Genomic DNA, 11496 nt, shown 5'->3' with positions numbered 1-11496 from the left:
TAAAATACTTTCACATGAAGTCACTGCTGATAAAAACTGGACTTTACTCCAGACGAGACTTGTAATGGAGTATTTTCAGACTGCAGTATTTCAGGACCTCAGGACTGTTTCCAACCAACAGAAACATTTTGTTTTCTTTCACTGTAAATTATTTTTGTCGCTCTGAAAATATATAAAAACTCAAATGTTTAAAAACATTGTCTCCTCTCTTGTCTCCTTTCATCTCTTTGATAACAATAATAACAATATTAATTTGCTTCTTCTGCTGAGTTCGACTTTTTACTCTTTTCTATTCGTCATCACTGAAGTGAAACTCACACAGTAAACACAAATTATGTAAAGATGTGTGTGTGTGTGTGAAAGGGGAAGCAGTGTGTGTATATAAGCTGGTGCTGAAGTTGATCTGATCATCTTCTGATCTGATCGTCAGAGACTCGACAAACCATCCTTCATCTGAGCGGTGAGACACACACACACACACACACACACACACACACACACAGACACACACACACGTTTGTTTATTATAAATGTTAAAGACTTGAACATTTTTAATCACACTTCATTTGTTCGATGATTCCTGAACGTTTGTCTTCTTCATCATTTATCTGATCAACATTTAAACATGCAGAGAAAAATTTACATTTGTCCGTTTTAATAATTCACTTCAGTTTGTGAGCAACAATCATTTTACTCCTCTCCTTGTCTCCTCTCCTCTCCTTGTCTCCTCTCCTTGTCTCCTCTCCTTGTCTCCTCTCTTTGTCTCCTCTCCTCTCCTTGTCTCCTCTCCTTGTCTCCTCTCTTTGTCTCCTCTCCTTGTCTCCTCTCCTCTCCTTGTCTCCTCTCCTTGTCTCCTCTCCTTGTCTCCTCTCCTTGTCTCCTCTCCTCTCCTTGTCTCCTCTCCTTGTCTCCTCTCTTTGTCTCCTCTCTTTGTCTCCTCTCCTTGTTTCCTCTCCTCTCCTTGTCTCCTCTCCTTGTCTCCTCTCCTTGTATCCTCTCTTTGTCTCCTCTCTTTGTCTCCTCTCCTTGTTTCCTCTCCTCTCCTTGTCTCCTCTCCTTGCTTCCTCTGCTCTTCTGATGTGTTACAGACCTTCTCTGTATAAAAATTCACAGCTTTTATTGTTTTTATGTTTTTCTTTCTTTTTAAATAAAATATACTTTAATATGAAATAACTCGTTGTGTTTTTATATTTTCTGTTTCCAGTGTTTCAGTTTCGGTTCCTCGTTGTGACATCATGTCTCGTCCTACCAATGACTCCAGCGCCTACAGGGGGCGCTACGCTGAGCCGGTACGCTGACAGCATTCAGACACTAAAGTCATATTTTGGTTCAGGTGAAGTTTATTTTTCAGGGCTTCATTAATCACTTCCTGATTTTAAATCTGTTCATTTGATCTCTAGCTGCCGACGTCGAACCTGGGCGCCATGGAGAACGACTTCCCAGAGTTTGAGCCGTTTGAAGACGAGGTCCAGCCCAGAGGATACGCCCCCGCAGGCCGTGAGACCCCTCTCATTCATCTGTCTGTCAGAAACCAATATGCCTCTGATCAGTGATCAATAAGGTGTTAATGGTGGTGCACCGTCCCTTCATCCCCCCTCAGAGGCTCTGACGGTGCAGCAGATCGACATGTGTCAGCAGGTCAACAAACCCAACCACTACACCGGCGCCTACGACATCGAAAACCTGGTGGTGCGTCGCGGGCAGGAGTTCGTCATCAGAGTCACCTTCAGCCGCCCGCTCGCCGACGGAGACGACTTCCAGCTCGAGTTCCTGATTGGTGAGTTTGAGTTTGAGTTCTGAGCTCTCCTCCCATTGGCTGCTTCGGTCAGACTGAACCAGATCTTTGTGATTGGCCCGTTTGGATCAGATCTGTCTCTGATTGGCTGGATGTCCACCATCTTGGACGGCGAGGTACGGCAACACCGCTCGGACAAACCACCTGCAGAACTGCAGTAAAACCAGCGGTTTACTTTCCCCTGTCCTTACTTCCTCTCTCCTGTCCTCTCCTCTCCTTGTTTCCTCTCCTTGTTTCCTCTCCTTGTCTCCTCTCCTTGTTTCCTCTCCTTGTTTCCTCTCCTTGTCTTTTTTCCTTCAGTCCTGAAATGAAAACCGTCATTTTGTGATTCAGACTCAACAAATGTTTTGTGTGATCATTGTTTTCATTTTATTGAGCTGAAGAAAAAGATACGAGTGAACATCTGTCAGACACAACAGCTCTGTGTGTGTGTCTATGTGTGTGTGTGTGTGTGTGTGTGTGTGTGTGTGTGTGTGTGTGTGTGTGTGTGTGTGTGTGTGTGTGCGCTCTAATGACAGAGCCACAGGGAGTGTGTGCACTAATTATCCAGCCAAACGAGTGTGAGGCTGCCTAATGAACTGACAGTCATCTAATTGTTGGATCGACGACTGTTAACGAACGTCTTTTCATCAGCTAATTGGTTAACGAGGGAGCGCTCACTGCCGGTCTCAGGTGGACTGAGCAGAACCCCCCACACACACACACACACACACACACACACACACACGTCATATGTCTCAATGAAACAGACTGAAGCCGATCAGTTCACAGGAGAAGTGAATTAAATTAGATCAGATTTGATTTAACTTGTTTTGTTCTATCCACATTTCTCCTTTCCTCTCCTTGTCTCCTCTCCTTGTCTCCTCTCCTTGTCTCCTCTCCTTGTCTCCTCTCCTTGTCTCCTCTCCTTGTCTCCTCCCCTCTTCATCACTAATCCTCCTCTTCCTCCTCCAGGCTCCAACCCTTCAGTCGCTAAGGGCTCCCTGGTGGTGGTGACCACCAACTCCCGTGCCGGCGGCCCGTGGTCGGGCCAGATTCTGGAGATGCAGGGTGAGTCGGTGGTGGTGGGCGTCACAGCGACGCCCGACGCCATCGTGGGGAAGTATCGTACCTATGTGGCGATCGTGGCCGGCGGCGGCATGCAGCGGTCCAAGAGGGACCCGACCACCGACATGTACATGCTGTTCAACGCCTGGTGTCCAGGTACGCACCCCTCCGCCGGCTCTGTACCGCCCCCTAGTGGCTGAGAAGGAGAAACAAAGTTGTATCAAGGAGAATTTTAGTTATTCATGAAGGTCAAGGGAAAGTTTCAGGGTCAATAAAATGTTTCTTCTTTCATAAATTGAGTGTAAATGGTGAAATCAGTGTAAACAGTGTGTTCAAACAGCTGCTAAATGTTGGCAGGTCAGACTTTAGCACTTTAGACACAGAAGCAGGCAGGCTGGTGCAGCCATGCTGCCACAAACTGACACTTTTTACAAGGAAACACACAACTTACTGTTTTCATTTAATGCTGAATTTACAAGAAGGAGACAATGATTCAGAATCTGTCAGAGACACAGTTTCACTACGTTATAAAGTTTGTTTTAACTCAGCAACTCTTAAAATCACCACATTTGTTAAGGGAGTCTGGTGATGTTGACTAGTTCAAATATTCTCCGCCTGTCTCTCTCTTTGCAGCCGACGCTGTGTTTCTTCCTGACGGAGCAGAGCGGATGGAGTACGTCATGAACGACATCGGTGTGATCTTTCAGGGTTCAGCTGACGCTGTGTCGCAGCGCAACTGGATGTTTGGACAGGTACACACAGACACACACATGCACACAGATCATGACAATAAAAGAAATGAACTCGAGGTTGATGTTTTCTCTTCCTGCAGTTTGAGCGCGGCATTTTGGACGCCTGTATTCAAATCCTGGATGCATCTCGGATGCCGATCTACAACCGAGGCGACGTCATCCAGCTGATCAGGAAAGGATCGGCCATGGTGAGGATGATCAATTCACTTAACAGCGTCCAACGAGTTCACGTGGGCCGATGAAGGTCAGGACGAACGTTACCTTTTCAGTCCCAGGACTGTTTAAAATCAAAGAACAGCAAAGTTTCCTCTCCAGGTTTTGACCTTTTTTCTTTTGTGTAATGAACGTTTCAGTCTCAGAGGGTCACTGACCTTTAACCTCCCGCTTGCTTCAGATCAATTCTCAGGATGATAACGGCGTGTTGGTTGGGAACTGGAGTGACGACTACTCCATGGGCAAACCACCGACATCATGGACGGGCAGCGTCCAGATCCTGCTGCAGTACGCCAACACCGGAGTCCCCGTCTGCTTCGCCCAGTGCTGGGTGTTCGCTGGAGTCTTCAACACCTGTAAGAGCCCAACTGACACCATGTTAGACTTTAAAAACACAGTGTCCTGACACGTCCAGCAGATAACTGGTCCCACAAGACCCGAAACGTGTTGCAGAAATGACCATGAGATGGAAAAACAACCAAATAGAGAAGCAACGTGACTTTAAGTGGTGAAAAGTACCACAAACAGACACAACGAGACACTCAATAGCTACAAAGAGGGAAAACTATCTATTGTGTCTTTGTCTATCTATAAAGACACAATTAGTGTTGAAAAAATGGCAACAGAGACTAAAAACAACTTCAAAGACACACAAAGGACCACAAAGTATTGAACAAAATGAGAAAAACGACCACAAAAAGTATAAAACAACACAAACAGACAGAGACAAACACAAAGTTCGGCAAAAATGAGATATAAAGTACCACAAAAACACACTAAACAACACAAAGAGACAGAAAACAAGCACAGATATGTAAATGACTGCTCTTCTCCCTGCAGTCCTGCGCTGCCTCGGCATCCCGTCGAGGGTCATCACCAACTTCAGCTCCGCTCACGACAACACGGGCAACCTGAAGACCGACCTGATCTTCAAGACCGACGGCACGCCGGACAGACGCCACACCAGGGACTCCATCTGGTTCGTCCACGCTAATGTCTGTCAGTCTGTCAGGAAACAAAGTTCAGGTTTCAAGAAACTTCACCTGACTTCCCATCAGCACTGAGGGAGGAGCTGATGACGCCATGAATCTGTGCAGAACCTGCCTGAGAAACATCTCGTTTTTAAGTTTCCTTCAGCATCACAGTGACCCAGTGACAGTTGTCTGTACATCCACGAGTGCACTGCTAACAGGAAGTGCTAACAGCTAATTCTGCAGATATTTGGAGTTTTTTTATTTTTCTTTGGTTGTTTTTCCGTTTTAAATCATCTCCAGCTGCTTCAGATGTTTGGCAGAATGCTGCAACTCTGTTTTACTGTTTTTAAAACTGTTACTGTCATCAGCACGGAGGGAGGAGACGATGACCCAGTTTACATGTTGGCTCTTTTCAGATATAATACATTAAAAGTATTACTGAACAGTATTTTCCTCTGAACTGCAGTAGAAGTATACAGTGGCAGGAAACTGAAACACTCTCCACCACTGGAGGAGCAGGTGTCTGCAGATGCTAAAGAGCTTTAAACAAAGCGTAACACACGTTGGTCTAATGAAACGCTTTCTTCTGATGTGCAGGAACTACCACTGCTGGAACGAGGCCTTCGTCGTGCGTCCTGACCTGCCCCCCGGCCTCGGAGGATGGCAGGTGGTGGACGCCACGCCCCAGGAGACCAGCGATGGTATGACGGAGGGAAGACAGAGACAGACGGACGGATGAAGAGACAGACGGACGATTAATCTCTGTTTGGTTCCTACAGGACATTTTCGCTGTGGTCCCGCCCCGGTCGCCGCCATCAAGGACGGGCTGCTCTGTCACCCGTTCGACTGCGGGTTCGTCTTCGCCGAGGTGAGATTCAACATTTCCACGGCTCGTGTTCAGATCTTTGAGGTCTTTGCGTCGTGGTGTCACACGGTACCTTCAGGGTTGTGACGGTCTGTCCTCGCCTGCAGGTGAACAGTGACGTGGTCTTCCACAAGAGGGACCGCTTCGGGACTCTGACGGCCTACAGGGTGGACAAGACTCACGTTGGACAGGCGATCTGCACCAAGGCTGTGGGCAGCGGGGCAGCGCAGGACGTCAAGCACACATACAAGTACCCTGAAGGTAACACACACACACACACACACACACACACGCACACGCACACGCACACGCACACACACACACACACGCACACACACACACACACACAAGCACACCTACAAGTACCCTGAAGGTAACACACACACACGCACACGCACACACGCACACACACACACACACACACGCACACACGCACACACACACACACACACACACGCACACACACACACACACACACACATGCACACACACACACAATAAACAAGACTTAAAGATATAAAATGCATCCTGTAGCTAAAAACTCATCACAGAGGTACAAGTGTAGTGATGGAATGTAACTAAGTACATTTACTCAAGTACTGTACTTAAGTACAACTTTGAGGTATTTTACTTGAGTATTTCCATTTTCTGCTTCTTCATACTTCCACTCCACTACATTTATTTGATATGTTTAGTTACTAGTTAGAAGTTTACTCGTGTTATGTTTAGTTACTACTTTAAGACGTTTACTCGAGTACTATTCATCTGGGGGACGTTCACTTTTACCAAAGTAATATTTTAACACCATATCTTTACTTTTACTCAAGTTTGACTTTGGGTACTTTTTACAACACTGTATGTAGTGATAGAATGTAACTAAGTACATTTACTCAAGTACTGTACTTCAATACAATTTTTGAGGTACTTGTACTTTACTTGAGTATTTCCACTTTCTGCTCCTTTACTCTTCCACTTTACTACATTTTGAAGGCAAATGTTGTACTTTTTACTCCACTACATTTATTTGAATACTTCAGTTACTAGTTACTTTGCAGATTGTAACAAACATTTATTTCTTTATGTATTTATTATGTTATTGGATCTGATAATTGTCCATACATGTTAATATGTGTATAATTAACTCGTACTTTTGATACTTAAGTACATTTAATATCAGTTACTTGAGTTTTCCATTTTCCGCTACTTCAGATTACTTCAGTTACAAAGTAATCCCTGTGTGGTTGGACTGACCCGGTTTCTGTGTGCAGGCAGTGCTGACAACGAGCGGACGATGAACCGGGCCGAGGAGTACGGCTGTGCGAGGGATCACTCGGAGGTGGCCGACAGCCAGCTGTCCATCACCATCAGCTGTGGACAGGTGACACGTCTGTCCGTCAGCAGTCGAATGTAACTGAGTACATTTACTCCAGTACAAAGGTGTTGTTCTTTATACTTTTACTCCACTACATCTCAGCAGTCATACTCGAGTAAAAGTAAAGATATGGTGTTAAAATATTATTTTGGTAAAAGTGAAAGTCTCCCTTATGACTAGTACTCGAGTAAAAGTCTTAAAGTAACTGATATTAAATGTACTTAAGTATCAGAAGTACAAGTAAAAGTAAATTACATATATTTACATGAACAGTATATACTGTGTAATATGGGTCGACTGATTATCAGATCTGATGAGATACTTTGGATGCAGCATGTAATCTGCAAAGTAACTAGTAACTGCAAAGTAACTAGTACCTAGTAAAAAGTACAATATTTGCCTCTGAGATGTAGTGGAGTGGACGTGTAAAGTGGCAGAAAAAATGGAAATACTCAAATAAAGTACAAGTACATCAATGCTGTACTTAAGTACTTGAGTAAATGTACTTAGTTACATTCCATCACTGCATAACGTGTTGTAAAAAGCACCCAAAGCCATACTCAATTACTCTGATGCAGTATGTAATCTGCAAAGTACCTAGTAACTAAAGTAATCTAACACATGTAGTGGAGTATCAGTATGAGTACAGCCCTCCCCCCCCCTGCAGGTCGGCCTCGGTCAGGACGTGAACCTGGCCGTGGACATCCAGAACCAGGGCGACGTCTCCAAAACGGTCCGAGCGAACCTGGCCGGGTCCGTCGTCTTCTACACCGGAGTCATAGCCAGTCACTTCAAAGACGACCCCTTCAGCGTCACCGTGCCGGCCAATCAGAGTGAGCGACGTCAGTGCTGCAGGTGTGAGTCTGTGGTGAACACCTGTGTCTGATGAGAGCTGTTGTGTGTGTGTTGCAGCGGAGCGTGCGATGCTGACGGTCGCGGCTCAGGAGTACCTGCCTCACCTGGGCACGCAGCTCTGCCTGCACTTCGCTGTGACTGGACAGGCTGACGACCAATCACTGAACGCCGTCAAGGTGGTGGACCTGCAGACTCCAGGGCTGCTCATGCAGGTAGAACACCTGAGCGTGTCTGACCCTGCTCCTTCACACTACATGTTGTACTTTTCACTCCACTACATTTATTTCATTACTTTAGTTACTAGTTAATCTGCAGATTACAGATTACACAGCACATTTTAAAATTATTTTTTAATCTGCCATCAAATGACCCAAATTCTGAAGTTCAGAAGAAAGCTGACTGTACGTAGTTACTTTTATCATCAGAAATGTACTTTTTAGACTCAGTAATCAGATACTCTGCGACTCGAGTACTGTAATATTTTATTTGAACATGATATCTTTGATATACTTTTACTGCGTTTGATTTTTGGGCTACGATCAGAGAAGTAAACGCTCCTGATGACAAAACTGATTCTTTTACCTTCTTAAAGACTGAATCACAGTGTGCACTGAAATATCACAGTTTGTGTTGTTGTTGTTCTTCTTTTTCTCCTTCCTCTTCTTCCTCTTCCTCTTCCTCTTCCTCTTCTTCCTCTGTGTCTGCAGGTGAGCGGCACCCCTCAGGTGCAGCAGGAGATGGTGGTGACCGTCTCCTTCACCAACCCCTACAGCTCCCCCCTGCATGACGTCTTCATATCGATGGAGGGACCTGGACTCATGAACTACAGGACACGTTACTTCAGGTGCACTAACCTCTGACGCCATGTTGTTGTGTTGTGTTGTGTTGTGTTGTGTTGTTGTGTGTGTGAACTGTGTGTTAATGCCTCTGTGTGTGTTTCAGTGTTATTGAAGCTCAGGCTGCGATCAGCTGGAGTGAGACGTTCATCCCTCGGCTCAGCGGACACCGTTGCCTCGTGTCGGCGTTGAACTGCCGCAACCTCCATCAGGTAACATGCTAACCTTTGCATGCTAACATCAGCACGAGACCCAGGAGTCGTTAGCATGCTTATTATCACTTGCATTTATTGTTTCATTTGCTTATAAGTAAATGTTTTGTTTGTTTATGACGCTAATTCAAAATTCAACATTTCATCGTGTTAGCATCGAGGACGTTACGTTAAATCTGTGCGGCCCGTACAGCGTTTTGCCAACTGAGCTGGCTAACTTCCTGTTTTAGCGCCTGGCTAACTTTAATATTGATAAAGTAATTGGACTGTTTTACAGCCGCTTCTTTCACGATGTTAGCTTAGCACGTGATGTTGTAGTGACACGGTTCGCTATGAAAGTTAGCTTCAAAGCCTGGCACGCGCCCTGGAGGCTTGGTTAGCATTCACATCAAATAACAGCTACTTTTGACAAAATGGCCGCCGAGTAGAGTCAACAGCATTGAGTTGAACTGAGGTGATGTCAGCTGACGCCCTGTTGTGTTTTTCAGGTGAATGGATCTTGTGACGTCACCATCGCGGAGATGTGACCCCGCCCCCTCGCTTTTCCTCCACACTTCCGGCCAATCACAGAGTGCGCAGAGGCAACAGTCAGCACACACGCTGATGATGATTCACTTTCCTTCTTTAACTTCAGTTACACAAATGAAGGAAATTCAGACATTTGTGTGACATTTTAAAATGAAAAGTTCAGACAGTTTAATCACAGTAACGACCAGTACCAGTACAACGAAGTATTAAAGTTATCAGATACGTTTGATCGCCCTTTATTACACAAAAATAATCAATTTAAGGATTTGTAGTACAACATGTGTAAGATCCAGATTTCTGATTCATAAAATCATCATGAAAAGTCAAATTAATTTAATATAAATTCAATTAATATAAAATCAAATGTTTGGATCCAGTGTAAACAGAGCCGTTCAGTTTAAACTTTGACTGTGTCATGGCCAAAAGTATATGGACAGATAGATATGTGATTGGAAGAGGGAACGTCCATATATTTTTGGCCATTTGCTGTATCAGGAAAATGAGGCTCAAACAGAATAAAAATCAGCTCAAAACCAAAACACTTTAAGTAGTTTAAGACACAGAAACATTAAACTTCAGGTGATCAAATTAATACGTGAATTAATTGATCAGTACATTAAAATAAAACTGATAAAACGAGATGTGAGGATGAAACCGGAGCAGAAAACAGTGATTCTGACCCAGTTGGATGAGTGTGAGGGCGTCTGGCAGCAGCTCCCCTCCGTCACACGTCCTCCCCGACACAACCAGTTGATATGAAACATTAATCGATCATAATACCCACCGATCAATCGATCAATACCCACATCCACTGAGAGCTGACGGCGAGGAGCTCGTCTCAGTCTGGACGTCGAACCTGCTGAACGAGGGTTTTCATGTTGTGTCTTTCTGGATGAAAACAAATGTGATTTTATTTTGTATTCTTTGCTTTGTGCCTTTAATACTTTAATACTTTATTACTTTATTACTTTATTACTGTTCACGCTGAAACTTTCTACTAACAATAAAAGCAGACTCAGAACCACTGAAGGCGTCTCAGAACTTTATTTTAAAACTCAACATGTTTTACAGAGAAATGTTTTATTTATTATTAAAAAATGATTTTTAATTTGGGTTCGAGAGGAACTCAGATAGAAAGAAACAGAAACACCGTAATCAAAAGATACAGTGATGGAATGTAACTAAGTACATTTACTCAAGTACTTAAAGAACTTGTACTTTACTTGAGTATTTCTTTTTTCTGCTACTTTATTCTTATAATTATCATTTTAGAGGCAATTATTGTACTTTTTAATCCACTACATTTATTAGATTACTTCAGTTACTAGTTACTTTACAAATTACATGCTGCATCAGAACATTTTGAAATTCATTTATTTTATCTGCAATCAGAATTTATTTTAAAAAACACTGATTCTGATAATTAGAGAAAAATGTAATTAATTATAATTGTGTTTTATACTTAAGTTCATTTAATATCAGTTACTTTAAGACTTTTACTCGAGTACTATTCGTATGACTGTAATATTTTAACACCATATCTTTGACTCAAGTTTGACTTTGGGTATTTTTTACAAGACTGTGAAAAATACTCCATTACAAGTTTTACTCCTCAATTCAAAAAGTATTTTAATGTTGAAGTTCATGAATGTGGAGCCAGTTTTAGATACTCAGGTAATATGTAACTGTAATAGTACAGCACTGCATCAGGCCTCAGATAAATGTGGAAGTACATCAAAAATATACTCAATAAGTACACATATGAGTATTTGTTCCATCGTGGCAACAGTGAAGAAATCAAAGTACAAGTCCAAAAATATTATTATCATAACATGTTATTATATAACTGGGTTATAAAACGACATCATCATTTATCTGTCGATGTTTTGTGTTAATCTGAATCTACAAAGTAACTTAAGTTACTAAGTTACTAAGTTAATGTGTGAAAACGTTCAGCAGAGAGCAGAAAGTGGAAATACTCGAGTACAGTACTTGAGTAAATGTGCTCAGTTACTGGTATTTTTGTGTACTTGATAACTCTGGTCAC

General features: G+C 43.3%; 1 protein-coding gene across 1 annotated transcript; it reads left to right on the top strand.

Annotated features, from left to right (window-relative positions):
* Positions 1-1228: 1228 nt before the first annotated feature.
* Positions 1229-10473, top strand: LOC141014691 (coagulation factor XIII A chain-like). The gene is made up of 17 exons (XM_073488579.1): positions 1229-1289; positions 1401-1497; positions 1601-1777; positions 2750-2998; positions 3476-3594; positions 3675-3782; positions 3989-4163; positions 4648-4786; positions 5379-5482; positions 5561-5649; positions 5754-5907; positions 6915-7024; positions 7686-7851; positions 7931-8085; positions 8581-8717; positions 8816-8921; positions 9410-10473. Exons 1-17 carry the CDS (start codon positions 1236-1238, stop codon positions 9446-9448), a joined length of 2178 nt encoding a protein of 725 aa, XP_073344680.1. The 5' UTR covers positions 1229-1235; the 3' UTR covers positions 9449-10473.
* Positions 10474-11496: the final 1023 nt, after the last annotated feature.

This window comes from Pagrus major, chromosome 19, assembly GCF_040436345.1.
Source record: "Pagrus major chromosome 19, Pma_NU_1.0".
NCBI lineage: Eukaryota > Metazoa > Chordata > Actinopteri > Spariformes > Sparidae > Pagrus > Pagrus major.
The sequence above is the reverse complement of the archived record's forward strand: the minus strand, read 5'-3'. Positions and strand labels throughout refer to the sequence as shown.